General features: G+C 41.2%; 2 protein-coding genes across 4 annotated transcripts in view; one reads left to right on the top strand and one right to left on the bottom strand.

Moving 5' to 3' along the window:
* The window catches only part of ZC3H8 (zinc finger CCCH-type containing 8), a 44957-nt gene that overhangs the window by 17077 nt on the left and 2462 nt on the right, over positions 1-25418 (bottom strand). Inside the window, exons 1-5 of one of the 3 annotated variants that reach the window (XM_066377735.1) lie at positions 22672-24015; positions 18423-18519; positions 3790-4024; positions 2331-2464; positions 252-374 (exon numbers count right to left, since the gene is read on the bottom strand). In XM_066377735.1, coding sequence (XP_066233832.1) covers positions 252-374; positions 2331-2464; positions 3790-4024; positions 18423-18519; positions 22672-22916 — 834 coding nt within the window. In that variant the 5' untranslated portion in view covers positions 22917-24015. Of the gene's footprint in view, positions 1-251; positions 375-2330; positions 2465-3789; positions 4025-18422; positions 18520-22671; positions 24019-25418 lie in introns of those variants that run through there. The other 2 variants (XM_066377734.1, XM_066377736.1) reach the window with 2 other exon arrangements.
* Positions 7720-8443, top strand: LOC136397838 (large ribosomal subunit protein eL29-like). The gene has a single exon (XM_066372331.1). It carries the CDS (start codon positions 7887-7889, stop codon positions 8316-8318), a length of 432 nt encoding a protein of 143 aa, XP_066228428.1. The 5' UTR covers positions 7720-7886; the 3' UTR covers positions 8319-8443.

Here is a 25418-nt window from a genome sequence, read left to right as displayed (position 1 = left end):
TTTAGGTCCTGCAACAATGAGTTGATGCTTCTAATCTCTCTCCCTTCCTGTCTGTCTGTCCTCTCTCTCTCTTGCAAAAAAAAAAAATCTTTCTGAAATATAAAACAGTGTTTCAGTAAAATTTTCTAAGTGAACTGTTTCTAGGAGGAAACAGGTATGTTTTTAGAATATTTAATGGAAAAAGGAGTTGGTTTTAGTGTTTTTACTATACCTTACATTTTAGTATATCTTTGCTTACACATTTTTCATACCTTAATACATTTCCTTTCTAGGAAATATTTACAAACTTGTTTCCCCTTGTGTTCCACTGTGTGTTGGTTGATGAACCCCTGACTCATTCGCACATGCTGCTGCTTCTCCTTAGGTTTACCATCCTGGAAACAAAAACAAAAAAACTAAATGTGAGAAACAGAAAATTAAATATTTTATTACATTGCACAAAATTATTTTAAATCATCTATAAAACATTAAGAAGCTACTCTTCTGCCTGACCTGTGGTAGCACAGGGGATAAAGCATCAACCTGGAACACTAAGGTCATTGGTTCGAAACTCCGGGCTTACGCAATCAAGGCACATATGAGAAGCAACTAGTACGTGATGTTCCTGTCCACCCTTTTCCTCTCTCTCTCTCCTCTCTCTAAAATTAATAAATAAATCTTAAAAAAATAAGTGACTCCTCTAAATTGACCTTCATGTATAAGATTTGTCCTTTTAAACACCAGTTGAAAAATATTTTGTCAGTTTCAACAGCATTCCATCACTGAACATTAGTATTTATAAAATTTGATTATTTTATTATATTCTGTCCTTACTTTAAAAAATGAATTAAATAATGAAAAAAAAAGTGCTACTACTTGTGATAAAAAGCGAAGGGTAAGAATAAGGCTCTTTAGAACAATGGAGACAAAAACTGCAAGTCATAAGGTGAACTGGAAGCAGTGTAATGTTTCATTTCAATGAGATGCCCTCTGGGTGTGAGGGGCCTCTATTAACCAGCTCAAATGAACAAATGTAACTAGAAATATACCCTCAAAGATGATGATAAAGGTATAAAAACAAAAGGGGAATTTCATAATACATTTTAGCTCTTTGGAAGCATACACCACAGTTAAGAGTGTAAACCTGTAATACAGCTTCTAGCTTCTGCATACCACATTGCTGAATAATTTGAAATACCGGATGTGCAAAGGGAGCTAGCTGGACATTTATATGTCTGTCTCACAATAATGTCCAATTTCCACTTAGCACTATCAAATCTGTTTCATAAATGTGTCAGCTAAAATCTTTGGTTTTACTTGGTTATGTTATTAAATTATAACATATGTTTAGAATTTGATTCTCATGTAGAAAAGCTATCAGCTTTGAATAACTTTTTTTTTTAATTTTTAAAAAATTGTATTTATTCATTTTAGAGAGGAGAAAGAGAGAGGAGAGAGAGACAGAGAGAGAGAAGGGGGGAGGAGCTGGAAGCATCAACTCCCATATGTGCCTTGGCCAGGCAAGCCCAGGGTTTCGAACCAGCAACTTCAGCATTTCCAGGTCGATGCTTTATCCACTGCACCACCACAGGTTAGGCCTGAATAACTTTTTAAGTCAATGTAAACCAAATATACGGGAATACTCATCTGGGGGGTCAAGCACAAAGTCCCAGCGCTAGCCTGGCCCTGTGTGACCCTGGCAGTCACCAGAATCCTGGGGCCTCAGATTCCTCATTTGTAAAATATGGAGGCAGGGCAAGATATTACATGTGTCTCAATCCATACTATTTTGGTATTTCTAGTATTTTACCACTTATCCCCTATGGCCAAAAATAATAAAAGTGGTTGCCACCCAGTCTAGAAGCCCTCAGAAAAGCAAAGTCAAGAGGAGTCACTTATTGTCCACCCTGATTACACGTGCAGAACAAGGAAGAAGGAGCTTCTATAAACAAAATCAAATTATGAGGAGGGTAGAGGATGGTTGCAAAGACCAATGCTCAGAAAATCATTTTTAATTTCCAGAGGGAGTCAAGAACCAGTAGACCAGGGACTGCAACAGCTGAAACCTTGTAAGACTCTGTGGCCTTTGAAATGTGCTAGTGTTCACTGCATCTTCTCCCCATCAGTCTGTTTTTCCATAGACGCTTGACAGCACAACTCAAAAAGCAAGGGGCTCACAAGCATGTATTGTATTTGAGGCAGCAGGTGCAACACTAAGGCTGAAAGTAAGTGCTAGCAGTTCCTGCATGAGAGAGGATGTGGATGGAGCCAACTGCAGTTGGAGGTTTCACTATTGATAACCCTCACTTTGTGGCTTGTCACTGAGAGTAAGACAGAAGTCATCCTTGTACCTGTCCCTGGGAGCCACTGTCCCTCAATGATGCACTTGAACCCTTGTCCGCAGTGCCAGGCCATTTCCGCTTCATTTTCTTCGGTTTACCATTCTTGTGGGCAGCTTTAAGGTTTTTATTTTTTTGTTTAACAGCTAAAAACAGAAAGTTAATTTTAATGATGACATAAAACAACAGTTTACTCTAAAAAAGTATACTCTATAATAATACAGAAGTCCTGCTCAACGAATAAAATGGGCATGATGCTAGTCTGTCTTCCTAGATGCTGTGGGACTAAGAGATCAAAGAGAAAATCAATACATTCTGGATCCCAACTCATTCTCTGTGAAAACACAAACAGTACTGTCAGAAAAAGGCAAGATAATTACTGAAATCAGTCTTGCTAGCCACAAGCCAGATCCTTCTTAAATGTTCAGAGTATGATGAATCTAATTAGGAACTGCAACAGACCTTCAGAGTAAAACTTCAACTGTTTAAACTGACTGCATATATTACTATTGGATCTGTCACTGAAAACATTTTATACAGATTAAATTTATCTATGACCCATTATAAACAGAAAAACATTTAAGAGGGGAAGGCAGTAAAATGAGAGGATTAAGAATTTCATTTATACAATGATATGGTAATAACTATGTATGGTATCAGATGGGTACTAGACTTATTTATATAATTCACTTTGTAAGTTATGCAAATGTCTAACCACTGTGCTGTACAACTGAAACTAAGATAAAATTGTATGTCAACTGTAACAGAAAATTTTATTATTTTTTTTATTTTTATTTTTTATTTATTCATTTTAGAGAGGAGAGGGAGAGAGAGAGAGAGAGAGAGAGAGAGAGAGAGAGAGGAGAGACAGAGAGAGAGAAGGGGGGGAGGAGTTGGAAGCATCAACTCCCATATGTGCCTTGACCAGGCAAGCCCAGGGTTTCAAACCGGCGACCTCAGCATTTCCAGGTCAACGCCTTATCCACTGCGCCACCACAGGTCAGGCGAGAAAATTTTTTAAAAATTAAAAAAACAAATATAAGCCTTAAAAATTTTTTCATTTATAATTCTCATCTGTCCTCCTTATCTATGATTATATTTCACTTTAGTAATCTAAGAGAGATGTCTGAGTTTAGTCTGACACACTACCGTCCCTGACATTAAGTCAACTGTCTTCAGATGACAGCAATACAAACGGGCACATCCTGTCCTTTTCATGCAGAGGCCGGGATTTCACATTCTCCCTTTCAAAGTAGTCATGGCCTTTGATAACCCTCTTGAACTCTCAGCTCCTCCCACAAACTCAGCATTGCACCCTGAGTGACCAGGTCTTGGCATGGGTCATGCAGGCTTATATATGGTGTACAGGTCTTTATATCATAAAATTCAGGAGAACCCCCACCCTCATCCATGGACAACTGTGACTGCTCTTCTAGATAGACTTTAAATGACAAAATAGTTTGACCTTTACCTTTCTGTGTACACTTCGCTTCTTCTTTCTTCATGGATTCTTCAGGAAATGGTGAGGATCGAGCAGCATTTGCCATTTCTTTGGCTTTAATATACTGTTGAAGCTCCTTAGCAAAACTATCTTCTGAGTCCTGATTGCCGATATCATTATCACTGTATACATCATAGTCCTTACTTCTTGATTTTCTATGTAGCAAAGTCTTCGGTGATGTTGAAGAGTTTCCAAAGTGCCTAAACTAAGTAAAAATTAAAACTTTCAATTTAAAAAACCTAGCATGATTCCAAACAATATGGTTATAAAGAAGATAAAAAGACTGGCCATAAATGGACCATTGCTGAGGTTGGGTGATAGGCACATGAGATATCATATACTATTCTTTCCACTGTTATGTATTTGAAATTTTCCAGAATTAAAAACAACACCCCCCCCCAAAAAAAAAAACCAGCTTGACATAGTCATCCAAATCTTTGAGGGAAGATTCTGAATTTGTACACTCTATGTAGTTTGCTGAATTAAAAGAGTAAGCCCTCAAATGTTAACTATTTGATATAAAGAAATTACAGTAGTATAGTTCACATTTTATTTCTCCCTTTGCATTGACTACACTTTTAAATAGTTTAATTCAGTAACTCATGACTTCAAAAAAGTAAATGGTAATGGCCCAATTAAAAATCCACTACACTAACCTGGCCTACGGTGACATAGTGGATAGAGTGTTGACCTGGAATGCTGAGGATGGCTGTTCGAAACCCTAAGCTTGTCTAATTAAGGCACGTGCAAGCAACAAGCAAGCAATGAACAACTAAAGTGAAGCAACTATGAGCTGATACTTCTTGTCATCCCTCTCCTCTCTGTAAAATCAATCAATAAAAATTTTTTTAAATCCACTACACTAAGATATATCATAGCTACTACTAACGCCTATTCTTTTTCCCATAATTTAGAGCACTGGTGGCAGAGAAGGTGGCAGCCATGATGACAAGGAAGAGAACTGCCTGGTTCTCTTTAATCAGGTTAACTTTACTTTCAGAAATCCTTTTCTAACTGCTGTTGGAGCTGTTCTGAGATGACAGCTACAAACATAGGTGTCCAAGCCCAGGGCTGGCGGCTAACCCTGGAGAGCTTGGGGTAATCACAGCAGACAACTTAAAGTTTCCAAGTATTGGTTACACAGGTGTACCCAGCTCTGTAATTATAATCATTATGTACATTTCAATTAAAAAGTTCACTTAAAAGAACTCAAGTGTTGCCTGACCAGGCAGTGGCGCAGTGGACAGAAGCATAGGACTGGGATGTGATGGACTCAGGTTCGAGACCCCAGATGAGCGCGGGCTCATCTGGTGTGAGCAAAAGCTCACCAGCTTGGACCCAAGGTCACTGGCTTGAGTGAGGGGTCACTCTGTCTGCTGAAGGCCCATGGTCAGGGCACATATGAGAAAGCAATCAATGAGCAACTGAAGTGTCACAACGAAAAACTGATGAGTGATGCTTCTTATCTCTCTGCGTTCCTGTCTGTCTGTCCCTCTCTCTGACTCTCGCTCTGTCTCTGTATTTAAAAAAAAAAAATTTTTTTAAAAGAATCCAAGTGTCCAAGGGCTCCTATTTTGATGTCAGGAAGAGATGACAGCTATTATTAAATTGGCCAAAGATCTGCTCCAGAGAACACTTCTAGGTCTGGTCTCTTATCTATTTTCTCATAACCGATGGAGGCAAAGAACTCAAAACAAACAAAACAGAAGAATCACTATTATAATCTATTAGAGGTAGCCCAATTTAAAGGTCTTCCAACTGAAGCCTAGAAAATGAATCTGTTCTTCCCTGAAGAATTCAAACTGAGAAAGTTTCCTAACCTGACAAAAGCTTCAATGCTCACTTTGTCTTCATTACACCAAACTAAAGACTACCAACCAATCCACCAGTCTTAAGGCCACCAAGTTCCTTGTCTTCATGTCCCCAAGAAAGAGCACCTTTCCCAACAAATGCCATATAAAAAAAACATTAAACAGAATTTCTAGTCAGGAGTTGGCAAACACTTGCCTGGCCTCCTGTTTTTATAAATAAAGTTTTTGCTCAAACACAGTGACATCCATTCATTTATCACCTACTATCTATGGCTGCTTAATTGTGACAGGGACAATATGGCTCATGAAGTGGAAAAGATGCGCTACCTGGTCCTTTATGAAAAAGTTGGCTGACTTCTGTGATGATGATTGTGTTTACCGTGGCTCTGTGCTCACTAATTTTCATTTTATCTTAAGTGAGCACAGAGAGAACCAAAGTCATTCAGTATGTCACAGCTCGCACAAAGTTCAGCATAATCAAACACACAGGGAGATAAAATTCCACTCAGTGTATCTGAATCAAAATATTCCAATCCAAATGAGTGACTAAGTGCTCCCTTGCACAAAACATTCAGGTCTACAGTACAGAATCCGACCCCTTTTATTGCAAGTAATAACATGCCTAATTTATTTGCAATGAAGAAAAAGATGAGATGAATCAGCACCATAAATAAAACCAGGACAATCATCAACTACGTTGTTTTATTAGACAATAGAGATAAGTATTACTAGTTGACATGATTCTTTTCAGATGGCAATACAAATGATTGCTTAAATACTGCACACAACTAGCTATAAACTCACTGCTTTGATGTTTGCTGGTCTCTATATAATTTAGAAAGTTACAAACATGATATGACAACTTTTTTCTCTTTTGTAAAGGAGTCTAAATAAAGCAGATTCAAGTACAAAAATTTCCTGCTTTTGATTCAGGATGGTTTATTGAAGTAGTATGGTTGGTTCCACTAAATAAAGTACAGAAATGTAAAAAATCATATTTCCACAGTAGGGTAGGGTAGAGGAGAGGCCATGAAGTACACTCATCAGTAACTGAGAAGAACACAACAAGTTTTTGGCAGATTTTTGATAAACAAAAAGCAAGTTCTTTTTTTTTTTCTTAAGTAAGAATTGGAGGGGGGGGGGCAGAGAGACACATACCCGCATGCACCCCAACCAGGATCTAGCCGGCAAGCCCTCTATGGGGCACTGCTCTGCCCATCTGGGGCCACTGCGCCATTGCTCGGAAACCAAGCTACTTTAGTGCCTGAAGCAAGGCCATGGAGCCATCCTCAGTGCCCAGGACCAACATGCTCCAACTGAGCCATGGCTGTGGGAAGAGAAGAGAGAGACAGAGAAGGGAGGAGGGAAGAGTGGAGAAGCAGATGGTTGCTTCTACTGTGTGCCCTCACTGAGAATCAAACGTGGGACATCCACATGCCAGGCCAATTCTCTACCACTGAACCAACAAGCCAGGGCAACAAAAAGCAAGTTCTAAACTGGAGGCTGGGCTTAGGCTGAATGTGAGAAATAAGACTATAACTGAGGATGAATTAAAATTCTACAAAAAAACCCCAGACAAAGCTATTATGACAAGTTCCCTCTGCCCACCTCTCACCAGAACACAATCAAAGAGAAGTTTACTGGCCCTGGCAAGTTTATTCAGTGGATAGAGCATCAGCCTGTAGTGCAGACAACCTGGGTTCGATTCCTGGTCAGGGCACACATGAGAAACGACCACTGGCTTCTCTTCTCCTCCATCTACCCCTTCTCTCTCTCCCCCTCTTGCAGCCAGTGGCTCAACTGGTTTGAGTGTCAGCCCTGGGTGCTGAGGATAACTCAGCTGGTCCCAGCATCAACCTCAGGCACTGAGGATAGCTCAGTTGATTCAAAAATCAGCCCCAGACGGGGGTGTGGGGGGAGGTTGCTGGCTGGATCCGGTCAGGCTACATGCAGGAGTCTATCTCCCCTCTTCTCACTTAAGAGAAAAAAGAAAAAAAAAAGAAAGAAGCTTACTCTGGGCATAAAAAGAAAGGACTGTTCTCCAAAGAAATAGAATAAAATGTCTAATAAAAGCCAAGACTCGCTCTTCCGGTTGCAGGCGTTTCGGCAGCTGCCGGCTTTGGTAGATATATGGCCAAGTCCAAGAACCACACCACGCACAACCAGTCCTGAAAATGGCACGGAAATGGCATCAAGAAACCCTGGTCATAAAGATACGAATCTCTTAAAGGGGTAGACCCTAAGTTCCTGCGGAACATGCGCTTTGCCAAGAAGCACAATAAGAAAGGCCTGAAGAAGATGCAGGCCAATAATGCCAAGGCCATGACTGCACGTGCTGAGGCCATCAAGGCCCTTGTCAAGCCCAAGGAGGTCAAGCGCAAGATCCCCAAGGGCGGTAGTCGCAAGCTCAGCCAACTCGCCTACATTGCTCACCCCAAGTTCGGGAAACGTGCTCGTGCCTGCATCACCAAGGGTCTCAGGCTCTCCCGGCCAAAGGCCAAGGCTCAGACCAAGGCTCAGACCAAGCTCCAGCCTGCGGCTCAGGCTGCTGCTCAGGCTGCAGCTCTGGCTCCAACTTCCAAAGGAGCTCAAGTTCCGGGTCCCAAAGGTGCCCAGGCGCTGGCTCCCAAAGGTGCCCAGGCTCCGGCTCCCAAAGGTGCCCAGGCCCCCACAAAGGCTCTGCAGTAGAGGTCTCTGGCTGCTTATGTGAGGACAGAAGGACTGGTGTGACCTCTGGGCTGCTGTCTGTGTGGAGCTGGTGTCCTGTTCTGTTTGTACAAATAAACCTGAGGCAGGAAAAAAAAAAAAAAAAAAAAAAAAAAAGCCAAGACTCCTTATGTGGGTAGTATGACCCCAGAATCAATTCTCCAATTCTGGCATTTGGGAGCACCTCAGTGCACTGTCAATTTCAGTGACAGTTATAACTTGATAGCATTCTGCCAAGCCATGATATATTTTTCATCACCAGTTCATACCCATCATGTCAAAACATGAAAAGTGAACTTTGAATGACATGTATTTAAGGCAAAGTGAAGTGTGGATTACAGGAAGTCCTTGGGTTTATGGCAGTCTCAACACAAGACATTTCACATTTATGATGGTAACTCCCATAAAAACTTTAAAAATTGAGATGTGAGTGTTTTGGCTTATGTTGTTAGCATTGTACTTATGGACTACTTGGACGAACTAGTTTGGTTATCTGAAGCGGAAGAATATGCAGTAACACGTATCCTAGGGATCAGTCCCTATAACCTAGTATCTCCAGCACCTTCTTCTGCAGGTTCTATTGCCTCTCCAGCTTCCTCTTTCCTATAGGTCACTCTCTCCCACCTTGCAATGTCTCTTCCAGTGTGCAAGCCAACCACAGGGATAAAGGTAAGAATTTTTTTCACACTCATTTTTTGACATTTTTTCCTGTTACTACAGTATAGTGTACAGTACAGTATATTTATATACTTTCCTTTTTCTGTGGCTTAGTTGTGTTTTTATGTTCTAGATCAGGGGTCTCAAACTCAACTCAGCATGTGGGCCGCAGAGCAAGATCACAGCCTTTCGGCGGCGGGCCGCACTAGGTCTACAAAAGGCAACTGTTACGCAACACTTTTCAGTGTCACAAAACGACCAGAAACTGTAGTTTGCATCACAACTGCTGTTAACTAAGCTAATATCTAGCTAGGATGCTAGAGAAATGAAAAATACAAGTAGGCCCCTAGGCTTACTTAATTTTATCCAAAATATTTTGAACTTTGTGGATTAGTCTGTGGGCCGCACAAAATTGTTTGGCGGGCCGCATGCGGCCCGCGGGCCACGAGTTTGAGACCCCTGTTCTAGATTATGATTTTACAACTGTGTTGGAATAGGTAAGTGACTTAGGCTAGGGTGTGTTTCAACTTACATCAAAATTCGGGTTACATCATTGTCATAGGAAGAGAACTGTATCGTAACCCAATGACCCCTATACTTTATTGTTCAATTAGATGGCAAAACATTGTGGTGGTTATGTAACAATACTTCAATGCTTAAAGAACACCATATATGCCTAACCAGGTGGTGGCGCAGTGGATAGAGCGTTGGACTAGGATGCCAAGGACCCAGGTTCGAGATCCTGAGGTTGCCAGCTTGAGCGCGGGCTCATCTGGCTTGAGCAAAATTAAAAAAATGCTCACCAGCTTAGACCCAAGGTCGCTGGCTCAAGCAAGGGGTTACTCGGTCTGCTGAAGGCCCGCGGTCAAGGCACATATGAGAAAGCAATCAATGAACAACTAAGGTAAGGTGTCGCAACGAAAAACTGATAATTGATGCTTCTCATCTCTCTCCGTTCCTGTCTGTCTGTCCCTATCTATCCCTCTCTCTGACTTTCTCTCTCTGTCCCTGTAAAGAAAAAAAAAAATTAAAAAAACACCCACCATATATGCCAACATTAAAGTATCAAAAATTCATCACAATAGTCCCAACTCAATAGTTAGAAAAATTCAAAAATTTGTAACAAAAATATCACAAGAATTCTTTCTTCACAAAGATAAAATGCAAAAATGAGATTATAATCAAAGTAAGTTTCCAAATGGGTCACTTGTTGGCCATCAAAAAAAGCTGAGGGTGCATTAATGAAATCCTGTTTGATTACAGTGGTTGAGAAAGTGGCCAGAGAAAACAAAGTTATTAAAGATAACCGGCCTTTTGGAAAGAACAGCTGCTTACAAACATGAGGAAACTAGGAGAAACTTCCACAAACAAATAAAAAAATAAGACAAATGCTATCAAGTGGCTTTCCTTGGCTCTTGATGAGTTGACAAGATATTATTGATACTGCTCAGTATCAGTGGGCTCTAAAGATAAAACAAGAAGCAAGATGTCTATCTCTACACAATTTTTTTTTTACTGAGAGAGAAAGGAAGGGAAAGTGGGAGGGGAGAAGAATGGAGGGGGGGAGAGAGAGAGAGAGAGAGAGAGAAAGAAACATAGATTTGCTGTTTCACTTTATTCATTCATTGGTTGATTTCTTGTTTGTGCCCTGACTGGGGATCAAACCCCAACTTTGGCATGTTTGGATGACACTCCAATTGAGCTACCCGGCCAGGGCATCCACACTAATTTGCAGCAGGTATGTTTTCCAGGCTCAAACTACTTTCTCCTGTCAGTGTTTTTCAAACTTTTAAATGCAAATGAAAAGAAAAATTGCATTTCAAAATCCATTTAACTGTGCAGCTGAAAAGTTATCAGCTAACCTTAAAACAGCGTGATTAACCTTCAATGTAACACCATGCTAAAAGACAAACTTGAAGAAAAGCATCTAATAAAGTTCTACAAATGCCACCCAAGCAATAAAAATGCCCAGTGAAAACCATGCTGTAGACTGGCAGCACCTATCTGTGGTGAAAAGACATCTTCAAAGATGGAAAGGTACAGAATCTAATTACAGATCAGTATTAACAGAAAAATCTTTGCAATCAAGTTTGATAGGAGCACTAACTCCAAATTCCAATTAAGCAAAAAATTATTCCAAAAAGAAGAATCTCATTTTCTCACTAATGAATCTGTATTACAAAAACTCAATTATTATTATTATGTTGACTTATGTCGATAAAAAAGTTGTGGAAATTTGTTTTATCTTTATCATTATATTGGTACCTACCTATGTTATAGCATCAATTTTGCTCTTGGCCTGCAAAGCCTAAAATACTTGCTGTTTTGTCTTTAACATAAAATGTTTACTGACTCCTAATGCAGAAAATAAGACAGAAAAAGGAGAAAACTGATCCAGAATACTCAAATATAATTCAAGGGAAAAAAGGACTTAAGAATAAAAAATAAATACACAAAACTATTCAAGATGGTATTATATTTTTTAAAATGCTAGAAGGCAGCAACAAAACAGAACAATAAATAAATATTGAAAAGTTAAATTATGATTTATGAAATAAAGATAAAGAGAACTAGAGGAAATTTCTTAGAATATAAAAGACAATAAATGCAAGACAAGATATGCCTCATATATAAAGGGTATGAGTGAATAGTCTCGCCAACTACTAAGCATATTAAATGAAAAAAATTCACAATCTTTAGGAACACCAAAAAATAAAGAGAAGAACCTACAAGTTTCTAGAGAGAGCAGGATACTTACAATGGAACTAGAATCAGATTGGCAACACTTCACATTAGCAACACTGGATAGAAGAAAATAGAGCAATAACCTTAAGTTTGATTTGATTTATTAGGATAAATTCATGATATTTCCAGAAAGATTAATAGGAACTAAAGAGTTTAATCCCATGCATTACTATATATGCCAGCCAAATGAGAAACCAACATAAAAAAAAGATGTGATTGGCAATAGCCTCACCAAACACCTAGCAATAAATCTAAGAAAAGGGGTATGAGATGGAAGACATCTGCCAAGGTATTATAAAACACTGTTGAGAGGCCCTGGCTGGGTAGCTCTGTTGATTAGAGCATCATCTCAATACACCAAGGTTGTGCCACATACAAGAATCCCTGGTTGCCTGACCTGTGGTGGCGCAGTGGATAAAGCGTCGACCTGGAAATGCTGAGGTCGCCGGTTCAAAACCCTGGGCTTGCCTGGCCAAGGCACATATGGGAGTTGATGCTTCCAACTCCTCCCCCCCTTCTCTCTCTCTCTCTCTCTCCTCTCTCCCTCCCTCCCTGTCTCTCTCTCCTCTCTAAAAAAAAAAAAAAAAAAAAGCCCTGGCCGGTTGGCTCAGCAGTAGAGCGTCGGCCATTATGGTAAAGCTAAAGATGCTTAATCCATTTATGCTGGAGGTTGAAATTTTTGAAATTCAGTTTTTCAAAAATTTTTCAAAAATTCACATCACTTTTTGACAAGCTTCCAGCATGCCAGTATCTGAAGCAGTGACTGTGCATACCCCCTCAGGAGGCAGATGGGTGAAAAATCAGACCTCGGCGATGACCTTGAGCAGTATGATATAAATAACTCCATCACTACCATTCCAATGATGGGACATGAAGCATAAGAAGTTCCACTCCTAGGTAAATGCAGAATAGTTGTCCCCACTTAGCTGTTCCAAGACCCCCACTGGATGCCTGAAACTGCAATGGTATCAAATCTTATATATATATATACACACACACACACACACACACACACACACTATATAGTTTTTTCCTATAAACACATAGCTAATAATAAAGTGTTTTTTGTGTGTGTGTATGACAGAGACAGAGAGAGGACACATAGGGACAGACAAACAGATAGAAAGGGAGAAAGATGAGAAGCATCAATTCTTCGTTGCAGCACCTTAGTTGTTCATTGACTGCTTTCTCATATGTGCCTTGATGGGGGCGGGGGGGGGGGCTCTCCAGCAGAGCGAGTGACCCCAGGCTCAAGTCAGCGACCTTGGGCTTCAAGCCAGTGACCTTTGGGCTCAAGCCAGCATGTCTATGGGTCATGTCTATGATCCCACATTCAAGCAAGCCACTCTGTGTGCTCAAGCTGGTAAGTCTGTGCTCAAGTCGGTGACTCAGTAATTTGAACCTGGGACCTCTGCATCCCAGTCCGATGCTCTATCCACTGCACCACTACCTGGTCAAGCAATAGAGTTTAAGTTGTAAACCAGGCACAGTAAAAGATGAATGACAATAATTAATAAAATAGAACAATTCTAACATACTTGCTATAATAAAAGTTATGTGGGCCCTGGCCGGTTGGCTCAGTAGTAGAGCGTCGGCCTGGCGTGCAGAAGTCCCGGGTTCGATTCCCGGCCAGGGCACACAGGAAAAGCGCCCATCTGCTTCTCCACCTCTCCCCCTCCTTCCTCTCTGTCTCTCTCTTCCCCTCCCGCAGCGAGGCTCCATTGGAGCAAAGGTGGCCCGGGCGCTGGGGATGGCTCCTTGGCCTCTGCCCCAGGCGCTGGAGTGGCTCTGGTTGCGACAGAGCAATGCCCCGGAGGGGAAGAGCATCGCCCCCTGGTGGGCAGAGCGTCGCCCCCTGGTGGGCGTGCCGGGTGAATCCTGGTCAGGCGCATGCGGGAGTCTGTCTGACTGTCTATCCCCGTTTCCAGCTTCAGAAAAATACAAAAAAAAAAAAAAGTTATGTGAATGTGATCTCTTTCTCTCAAAATAGTTTATTGTACTGTATTCACACCTTTTCACTGAGGAAGCACCTTTCAGTTTCTCTTTGGCATGTCTGAATTGCCAGCATCACTACATTTGCACTTTGGGGCCATTATTAAGTAAAATAAGCATCACTTGAACACAAGCACTGTGATATCACAACAATTGGTCTGATAACCAAAATGGCTACCAAGTGATCAACGGGCAGGATGTGTCTACAGTGTGCACAGGCTGGACAAACGGACACTTCACATCCCAGATGGAATGGAGCGGGATGGCATAAGAGTTCATCACTCTACTTAGAACAGTGTGCAATTTTAAACTTATGAATTCTTTCTGGAATTTTCCATTTAATATTTTCAGGCCATAACTGACGGGGGCTAACTGAAGCCAAAGAAAGCAAAATTGTGGGTAAGGGGGACACTGCACACGTGTAGCAGGATACAAGTGGGAATGTAGCAGTTGCCCATAACCTCCAAAAATGGTAATCAGACCAAAAGTCTACCAACAATAGAATCTACTATGTTCAAATAATGGAATATAAACAAACAAATATACACCATCCAATCTATGAATCTTACAAATATAACGTTAAGAAAAAGAACATGCACAGCACTATTCTATTTCTATAAAGTGCAAAAATGGGCAAGAAAAAACTATTCTTATGGATGATAGCCTTTGTAAAACTAAAGAACAAGGAAGTGATTAATACACAAGTTGAACTGTACTTATCTCTAGGAAGAAACAAAGGGTATGGATGAGAAGGGAAGTACCAGAGGCTCTGATGGTAATGATTCTTCTTGACTTCCAATGTGCTGATCTGGGTGTTCTCTTTTCAATTAGCTGTGATACATTCACATTCTACATGCTTGTGAGTAAAGGGCCTGGGCTAAAGCAAACCTCCTTAGGAATAATCAAGGAGTCCATCTTCTTATAGTATTGTTTCTTAGATAATCCTAGAAGGTTTTACTTCCCTATCTCCTGTATGGGGTTATATATGGATTAGGGCAGTGGTCCCCAACCCCTGGGCCACAGACCAGTATCGGTCCGTGGGCCATTTGGTACTCGTCCGCAGAGAAAGAATAAATAACTTATATTATTTCCGTTTTACTTATATTTAAGTCTGAACGATGTTTTATTTTTTAAAAATGTCCAGATTTGGCCCTGGCCGGTTGGCTCAGCGGTAGAGCATCGGCCTAGCGTGCGGAGGACCTGGGTTCGATTCCCGGCCAGGGCACACAGGAGAAGCGCCCATTTGCATCTCCACCCCTCCGCCGCGCCTTCCTCTCTGTCTCTCTCTTCCCCTCCCGCAGCCAAGGCTCCATTGGAGCAAAGATGGCCCGGGCGCTGGGGATGGCTCTGTGGCCTCTGCCTCAGGCGCTAGAGTGGCTCTGGTCGCAACATGGCGACGCTCAGGATGGGCAGAGCATCGCCCCCTGGTGGGCGTGCCGGGTGGATCCCGGTCGGGCGCCTGCAGGAGTCTGTCTGACTGTCTCTCCCTGTTTCCAGCTTCAGAAAAAAAAAAAAAAAAAAAAAAAAAAAAAAAAAAGACCAGATTCCCTCTGTTACATCCGTCTAAGACTTACTTTTGACGCTTGTCTCGGTCACGTGATACATTTATCCATCCCACCCTAAAGGCCGGTCCATGAAAATATTTTCTGACATTAAACCAGTCTGTGGCCCAAAAAAGGTTGGGGACCACTGGATTAGGGGACTTTAAATGGGCATGCAGGACTGGGGCCCAAATGACTAAAATAGTAGAAATAATTTGTGGTTTTTCCCTGTCGATTTTGGCTCTCATCCATAGCAGCCAAACATGCCCCAAAGGGCAAAAGATGTCATATACTTGGGTAGCTGAGAGGCTTCCTGAGGAGCTGACGATGCTGTACCTGCTGTATTTTCTGTCTTATATACTTTCGCAAAGCTAAGAAGAGTATCATAGTAAAGCCTATTTGTGTCGTTAGTCTCGCTGCCAGTTAAAACCCATTCTTTTGTAGTGTGTTAAAATTCATAATTAAAAATAAAAAGAACAGAAAAAGAGGCAAGAGAGGAGCAGAAACTGGCTTTGTTATGGGTTAAGAATGTCCTCCCTAGCCTGACCAGGTGGTGGCGCAGTGAATAGAGCATCAGACTGGGATGCAGAAGACCCAGGTTCGAGACCCCAAGGTCGCCAGCTTGAGCGTGGGCTCATCTGATTTGAGCGAAAATTCACCAGCTTGGACCCAAGGTCGCTGGCTCAAGCAAGGGGTTACTCGGTCTGCTGAAGGCCTATGGTCAAGGCACATATGAGAAAGCAATCAATGAACAACTAGGGTGTCGCAATGCGCAACGAAAAACTAATGATTGATGCTTCTCATCTCTCCGTTCCTGTCTGTCTGTCCCTGTCTATCCCCCACTCTGACTCTCTCTCTGTCTCTGTAAAAAAATAAAATAAAATAAATAAAAATAATTAAAAAAAGAATGTCCTCCCCAACTCTCAAGTTGAAGTCCTAACTTCAGTATCTTAGAATGTGACTTTGTTTGGAAACAGAGCCATTGTATGTGTAACTAACTTAATAAGGTATAATAAGGTATTAGGGTGGGCTCTAATCTTATAAGACCAATATCTTTATGAAAAGGGGAAATTCAGACACAGACATGTACACAGGAAGAACACTATTCAAACATGTAGGTAAAGATCAAGGTGATGCTTCTGGAAGCCAAGCCAGGGAACACCAAAGATGCTAGCAAACCATCAGAACTTATGAGAAAGGCCTGAAACAGATTTCCTTACACAGCCCTCAGAAGGAACCAACCCTGCCAACACCTTGATCTCAGACTTCTAGGCTCCAGAACCATGAGACCATAAATTTCTACTTCTTAAGTTACCCAGTTTGTGGTATTTTGTTATAGCAGTCCTAGCAAACTAATACATGCTTTAAGCTTTACGGTATTTCCCCACGTGTAAGACACACCTTAATTTGGGGGCCCAAAATTTGAATTAAAAAAAAGTATTACATAGTTACTGAACTCAAGTTTTATTTATCATAAAATTCATACAACTCCTCATCACCGTCTTTATATATTGACTCATCCTCAGTTCCATCTATGGCATTTGAAATGCCACACTTCTTAAATGACTTGACAATGGTCTCAATCTTGATATTATCCCAGGATCTTTTCACCCAGGTACAAACTTCTCTTATAGTTGGTTTCTTCACTCTTCCTGCTGGTGTCAAATTGTTCCCAGAAGACTTCATCCATTGGTTCCATTCCTCTCTCATGGCAACTTTGAAGGGTTTGTTAATACTGACATCAAGTGATTGGAGCTGGAATATTAAGCCTCTAGGTATGATGGCAAGTTTTGTTTTTTGCTCTGCAGCAATCTTCTTTGTGTTTTTTGTTATGTATGTCCTGAACTGACCAAATACCAACAGGGCAGGTCTGTGTAAGAGCCCACCTGGTCTCCTTCTCCAAACTTTCTCAAACCAGACTTTCATCCCATTCTGATCCATCCAACTCTTGTCATGAATGTGGACAATCACTCCTCGAGGAATGTCTTTTGAAATTGTTTTGCATTTGAAAATCAGCAAAGGAGGCAGCTTGGTTCTGTAGGCACAAGCTAGAACAACTGTATAATGGCTCTTTTCATGTCCGCTTATCTTCACAGTTACAGTTTTCACTCCCTTCTTATCAATAGTTCTGTTACTTGGGACATCAAATTGAAGGGGGACTTCGTCCATATTTGCAATCCATCCCAACTCAAACTAATGCATCTTCTGACATCAAATGACAAAACGATGAAATTCAAGGACCTTCTGCTCACAGCTTTCAGGCATCTTTTGGGCAAGTCTGGTGCGTGTACACATGCTTAATCCATTCTGTTTCATGAACCTGAAGCACCAATTGTGTCCTCCTTTGAAATCAGTAACTTTTTTTTCATCAGCAATTCTTCTTGCTTCATGCTGAACCATCTTTGAGGACACAGGAAGAATTCCAATTGCCCTTTGCTCTTCAATCCGTATCTTCAATTCCCTCTCTAAATAAGGCCATTTTGCTGACTTGCCTCTCATGGACTTCTTTTGACATGGTGCTTTTAGTAGGGTTTCTTCTTCCCGTAGCCAGTCTCGAATTGATTTCTCAGTTGGAAGAGGTCCAAACTTATGTTTAGCAGCACGATTTCCATTCACTTTTGCAAACTGGATCACTTTAAACTTGAACTCAGCACTGTATGAAAATCTTTTCTGAGCCATTTCTGGGCAGAACGTGGCAAAACATAACCTACCATAATATACCAGTAACAAGTGTGAAAAAGTGGGAAATGCAAGTAAAAAAATCTACTACCACTGTTTAAGACGCACCCAGTTTTTAGACCCCAAATTTTTTGAAAAAATGGTGCATCTTATACATGGGGAATATGGTAAGTCACTAAGGTTAGCCAAGTTAGCAAATCAAGACCCTTAAAATTTTTATCTAATTTGAAAAGAGGTTTTTGAAACACTTCACAACCTATTTCAAAAGTAGGAAAAACAAAAATAAAAGCAATGTATTAAAAAATGGTTGGTGTTAAATGACAAAGTCCTTAAATAACTTTTTAAAAAGCATAACCAGGTCTGATATAAGTAACTTGGTCTCTAATGCTAATTTAATTGAGACAAACAGGATCCCTAAAAAATTCCTTGTACCATGCCTATCTGTTTTCCCAACATGCCAACTTAATCTTACTTTTTTGGGAATATGCTCACATTCCAGTTTTACTTCCCATTTTATTTTCTCTTCTTGTGTTTCTTCAACTTCTGTATCATCTATTTCATCATCGATTCTGTAGCAAAAATATCAAATAACACAAGAGGATTTTTTAAACCTGAAAAGGGTCCATACCACAGCATTAAAACCCACAGCTTTGGCTTATCTTCAATTTGTCCTCAAAGTAATTCCTAATTAAAACTCTACTCCAAATACTCTAGAGAAATATTGTACAAATTATGATGAGCAGCAAATGGCAACATGTTTATGAGTAGAAAGTAAAGCTGAAATTTTAGATTATATAACCTTGATGCTCAAGTAGTAGCATCTTTGTAATATACCCATTTATTCATCATTCCATTCACTCAACAAATACTGAGTATCTACCATATACCAGGCTAAGGGCTTTAAATCCTAGGATATAATAATGGACAAAACAGATCTTGTCCCTGCCTTCTGAGAACTTTCTGTTTGGGAGAAAGAAGGAAAGCAACTTTAACATGGTATGATAAGTACAGGTATTTATATGAAGAACACAATCTCGATTTGGGGGACAGAGGTTTTCTGAACCTAGAAGACATGCGAGAGTTAGCAAACAGCCTGACCAGGCAGTGGTGCAGTGGATAGAGCGTCGGACTGGGATGCCGAGGACCCAGGTTCAAGACTCCGAGGTCGCCAGCTTGAGCATGGGCTCATCTGGTTTGAGCAAAGCTCACCAGCTTGGACCCAAGGTCGCTGGCTTGAGCAAGGGGTTACTCGGTCTGCTGTAGCCCCACGGTCAAGGCACATATGAGAAAGCAATCAATGAACAACTAAGGTGTTGCAACGAAAAACTAATAATTGATGCTTCTCATCTCTCTCTGTTCCTGTCTGTCCCTATCTATACCTCTCTCTGACTCTCTGTCTCATAAAAAAAAAAAAAAAAGAGTTAGCAAACAAAGAGGGATGAAGGGAGAAGAGTCTTTTGGGTAGAATGCATGGATCTTCCCAGGTCAGGAGAGCCCCAGACTTATATTCAAGTGGGAAGATGAAAAAGAGAAGTTCTTTCCACACTGAGAAACTGAACATGCACACACTGTCTGAGACAATTACCTGAGGATATTCCAGCAAAACTAAAAGTGAATCCAAAAAAATATAAAAAAGGGAAATGCAAAAAACTGGTGAGCAAAGAAGCCAATGAAATTTATAGGTAAACCTAAATAACGGTTGATGCTCTAAGTATGGGGGCATTGAACACATCTTGTTTCAGAAAATAGTGACTACTTAAAGGTAAAGATATGTGCTACACGCCAGATAACGGCAAGGACCAAACAATGTGCATCTACTCAAAACAAAATATAAGAATGTGAATAATGGCTTTGTGCTTCTTTCCAAGTTACAGGAGGAGTTCAGGTTTCACAGTTCCATCCATTCCAACAATTTACCACTAATCTGTCTCCAGTCAGAGCTTCAGAGTTATACCCATCAGATAAGGTACCAAGTTTTGGGCCTTCTAAATAAGCTACATTGCAAGAGCTAATAGACCAAATACTGTGGATCTTCATTGTTCTGGTTTTCAGTAATAAATCATGGGGAGCACAGCAGTTACAGCAACAGCTAACACTTGCATTATGATTACTCTGTGCCAAGTACTGTACCATACACATTACATATATCTCAACCCTATGACATACATACTACTGTTTAAAACCCTGTTTTACACACAAGAAAACAGAATTACGGAAAGTTTATGTAACTTGTCACAGACCTAGTAAATGGAGGTCAGATTGGACCCCAGGCAGACAGAGCCAACTCTCTATTCACCATATCCACCTGGTATCTACTAGACATAACCTTAATCTATCTAAAATTGAACTTTGATCTAATCTTAAACTGCAACTCCAATCTTCTAATGATATTGACCAAAACCCCTGCAGTTGACCTTGACTCTTCTCATATTCCCCATCCAATCCATGAGGACATCCAGTTTATCTTCAAAATTTATCCATACTTGACCACTTCTTGCCACTAATATTTATACTATGATGAAAGCTACTCTTTCCTCCCCACATTCTACTTTCAACACAAACAGAATGACCCAGCTAAACTGTCACTCTCTGCTGAAAACCTTCCAATGGTTTCTCACCTTATTCAGGGTAGAAGCCAGTCTTTATTACAACACCTACAAATCCCTACATGATCCATCTTCTCCCACCCTACCCAACACCACTCAAGTCTGACTACTCTTACTCTATTCCAGTTGTCATTCTGGCTACTTTGCTCCTACCACCCAATGACATTAAGGTTACTGCACCTCAGGACCTTTATATGGAACACTTTCCTGCTACATATCAAAGCTCCCTCACCTCCTTCAGGTACCTACTTAAATATTACTTTCCAATGGTATTAGTAAGACTTTGTTTAATTACTGTCTTTAAAATATCTACATCCTCCCCACTATCCCATCCTCCCTTCTTATTCAACCGCCCTTCTTTTATTTTCTCTATGGCATTGATTATCACCTAACTTACCATACTGTACGTCCTCACTTAACATCATCCATAGATTCTTGGAACTGCGGTGAAGTGTATAAAAAAACCAATTTTACTACAGGCTAACTGATAAACACAAGGAGTTAGGTTCCAATGCATCCCATCAAGGTTAAAACAAAATGATGCTGAATGAAATGACATTACTTAAGGACCTGTTGTTTATTTACATATTGTCAGAGTATGAGATTTTTAAAATCTCTTTAATTTATTGCTATACCCCCAGGGCCTAAGTCTCTAATATACAGGTGCTCAATAAGTGAGTAGTTCCATAATAAAATTACTAGGAAAAAAGTTCCAGAAACCATATAAGATTGACTCATATGACTGCACTTAAAACAAACAAAAACTTGAATGCATTGAAAATAACATCATAGGCAAAGTCAAAAGACAACAAATAGTAGGTAAAATATCTGCATACTAGAGATACTAGAATTTTTAAGAGAGAGATAGACAGAGGATAAAAATAACAGTTCACAGATGTTCACCATAACCATCATGCAATAACATTCTTCCCTGACATTTTGGCAAAATCCAAGTGTCATAAAAGAACAACATAAAAGTAGTTCAGTAAAATTTTCAAACTATTGGCTATTATTGTTTTTTTACATGTTGCTGTCTCTTCTGTAGTGATTCACCATACTGATTTCTCTTAAGTATTTTAATAGTTTAATCGATTCCACTTCTTTTTCTTTGTAGATGATATGCAAGTAATTAGTATCTTTGTCTCTTTTTAAGCTTTACAAGTCTTATTTTAGTCATGCCTCAGAAGCATGGAGAATACATCATGGATCCTAGGGTTAAGACTAAGTAATTTAATCCTAGTTTTGTCACTTACACTGTGTATCTTGGCAAGTTATTATCTCTGTGCACCAACTTTCTCATCTACAAAAATGAGGATATCTTCTCTTAAAGGTTGTAAAAATTAAATGACATTTTGTGTAAAGCACTATAGCGAAGCTCTTGATGGTAGTCTGAATTAAAGCAATAGTTCCATTTAAGGGATGTGAGACAGAGAGAAATGAACAGCCTTGAGTAATACTGAGATAAGTCAACCAGAACAAGATTTATCAAGGATGAGAGAAATAAAGGAATAGGGAAACTGGGGCAAATACGCAGGTTTAGAAGAAAGATGAGTTTTTAGCATTTCAAAGTCACAGGGAGAAGAGTTAATGAATATCTGAATGTAAATAAACTATATACATTATTCAGGTCTCCAAGAATGAGATGAATAAATTAGTGCCCTTCGGCCAGCGGCCTCAGTTCCCTTTTCAACCTAAAGGAAATATACCCAAATGATGTTTGCTGCTTTCTGATGGTTTTTAGGGTCTTTTGATGCTAATTAGCAGTCTAAAAGCAGACTATTCACTCCCTATCCTTCATCTCCTGGTGAACTCATGGATTCGCAGTTTTTACAGAAAAGTGCCTAGCACGTGTCAGTGAGAAATGACAGATGACCTCTGTATTCCAGGAGCTCGCATGTTCTTTAGGGACAAAGACGGCTCTTGAGAAATGGGAGCATCCCTGCGACCCCTGGCCCTGCCCAGACCCCGCACCTCCGGCGTCTAACCGCGTGCCCAACCGCACCATCGCCCCCAGCGACCTGCAGCCCCAACGCAGCCGGCGGCTTCCTAAAGGTGCCAGGGGGGCGGAACCCGCTGGGGCCCCGGCTCTCAGAGCAAGAAAACACGGGGCATCACCTGTCATCGGAGTCTGTGGCGTCGGAGTCCGTGGCCGGTTTCCTGCCTAGGGCCGGGTTGGGGGGTTTGGAGAAAAGATTCTCAAAGTCCATCCTCGAGTCCAGAGCTCCCCAGCTGCCTAAGGACAACGGCCAACCAGGGAGCTGAAAAGGGAGGAACCCGGAGCCACGCAGGCCGCCTGCGCATGCGTCGCTTGACCCCTCTGCGCACACGCTTGTCTCCCCACTGCGCACGCGCTTTCCCATTTCCCCGCGCCTCCGCGCGGATACCGCATGAATTTATGCTTCTTGGTGCTGTTTGCAGCCTGTTATCTCAAATACTTACTTTAGCTTTTAGGCTTGATCCTTAGCATTCGGCTTTGGATCGGAAATCCAATGTTTCTAAGAAGTGCTGGCAGCAACTAACACTGATTTGAGCGCTAGCTGAACACCAGGCATATTTCATATTCAGCCCACCTAATGCCCACAAGAGCCCAGGATACTACTGCAGGTGCTATTCCATATTTTCTAGTTGAGGAAACAGATGTGGGTAGTTTATGTGATCTGTTGAGTGTTGTTACCTAACGGGATTAAACACACCTCTTGGGCATAAAGTTCATTTTTAAGTACCAAGAACTAAGAGGTTTCACGTAAGAGAAGACAACCTGTGGTTGGGAAGTCTTGAAAAGGGCATATTTCAGCTCAGCATTGATGTCATTTCCACAGCAAGAGATGAAGCTAGGAGTGTAAATGGGCTCTGGAGAATGGCAGTTTTCCAGTCCCTTCATGCATTAGACTCAAAGGTAAGATAAGGAAGGTGCATGAAATCCACTGGTGGTGGTAGATTAGGGGAATGGGGGAAAGCAAAGCATCGAAATCATTAGAATTGGGTAAAAGGCAAAATAGATAACTCCTTTTACTTGGTGGGCATGGGATAATTAACATTTACCATTTACAGTAAATAAGCAGGTAACAAGATAACAATGAGAAATTTCATGATCTGCTTTGAAGCAGTGGAGGGTTTGTACCAGTTTGGCAGAACCAACACAAATTTTTTGTTTTCCGCAAACCAGTTGTAAAAATGGCACTTGTAATCAGGGTTCTCTCTGAGGGGGCAGCTGCCCAATTCACAAATTTACATTCCTTACTCTTAATGTTCGTCTGCACAACAACGTATTCTAAGTGCCCATGTTATAAAGTACCGCACCCCAGATTCTAAAAGGCACTGTTCCTCATTTCATCAGGTTCACGTAGAGACACTGTTGGGCAGATAAAATATCACTATATTATGCTCACTTTGTTAAAGCTGGCGCTGCCCACGTGGAAGCCATTGCCCAGGTGATGTTAATGTGTGTTGGGGGTGGGCTCTGGGCAGGCAGGATCCTTGTAGCCTGGAGCTTGGTTTTAGGACTAAGCCTTTCCCACCCTTTTTGATGTGGGGTGGTACAATCCCATTATGCCTCAGATAAGTGACTTTGTATTAGAGCAGGGGTCCCCAAACTTTTTACACAGGGGGCCAGTTCACTGTCCCTCAGACCACTGGAGGGCCGGACTATAAAAATACTATGAACAAATCCCTATGCACACTACACATATACTATGAACAAATCCCTATGCACACTACACATATCTTATTTTAAAGTAAAAAAACAAAATGGGAACGAATACAATATTTAAAATAGAGAACAAGTAAATTTAAATCAACAAACTGACCAGTATTTCAATGGGACCTATGCTCCTCTCACTGACCACCAATGAAAGAGGTGCCCCTTCCGGGTGTGCAGGGGGGGGGGGCGGATAAATGGCCTCAGGGGGCCGCATGTGGCCCGTGGGCCGTAGTTTGGGGACCCCTGTATTAGAGACTTCCCTATTTTGTATATTGGATTAAAGGTTTTGATTTCTACACTATAAAATGGGGGCAGAACAGGAGCTTGCACTCTTGGTTCTTGAGATTACCATTAGAGAGCAGAAAGCAGAGAAAGGCCACGTGAAAGAGGCCAGGAGAAGCAGCCAAGATGGCGGAGTGTTGAGTGAGAAGCCAGTTTGGGCAGAGTTTGTGCAGGGAGAAGGAAGAAGATGGGAAACAGAGGTCAATAAATCTGGTGAGCCTGACCAGACGGTGGCGCAGAGGATAGAGCATTGGACTGGGATGCAGAGGACCCAGGTTCGAGACCCCGAGGTCGCCAGATTGAGCGCGGGCTCATCTGGTTTGAGCAAAAAGCCCACCAGCTTGAACCCAAAGTTGCTGGCTCCAGCAAGGGGTTACTTGGTCTGCTGAAGGCTCGTGGTCAAGGCACATATGAGAAAGCAATCAATGAACAACTAAGGTGTTGCAACGTGCAATGAAAAACTAATGATTGATGCTTCTCATCTCTCTCCGTTCCTCTCTGTCTGTCCCTGTCTATCCCTCTCTCTCTCTCTCTCTGAAAAAAAAAAAAAAAGAAAGAAAGAAAAAAAAAAAGTCTGGTGAGCTAGAAACCTTTGATTCTAGGAAACTCTGATAAGTCTGTGGCTTTGTGAGCACTGAATGAGTGGGTTTTGGAGTCCAGTGTGTGTTTTTACCTGCCCGCCGGGTGCAAGCTAGGATTAAAGATGATGGCCCATCAGTTTTCGGCTCCGTTGTTTCTTTACCGACTGTCTGAATCCAATGTGAACCTGCATGGGCCAGGCGGCTGTGATGGTGGCCGTGGATACTGGCTTTACAGACACCCAGTCCAGATGAATTTTGAAGGGTTTTATTAGAGGAGGAGATTTATTAATATGCCGGCC

This window comes from Saccopteryx leptura, chromosome 3 (assembly GCF_036850995.1).
Source record: "Saccopteryx leptura isolate mSacLep1 chromosome 3, mSacLep1_pri_phased_curated, whole genome shotgun sequence".
Classification (NCBI taxonomy): Eukaryota; Metazoa; Chordata; class Mammalia; order Chiroptera; family Emballonuridae; genus Saccopteryx; species Saccopteryx leptura.
The sequence above is the reverse complement of the archived record's forward strand: the minus strand, read 5'-3'. Positions and strand labels throughout refer to the sequence as shown.

Bases quoted from the DNA above. Each gene is read 5' to 3' on its own strand.
- LOC136397838 (XM_066372331.1), top strand. From the start codon at position 7,887: ATGCGCTTTGCCAAGAAGCACAATAAGAAAGGCCTGAAGAAGATGCAG.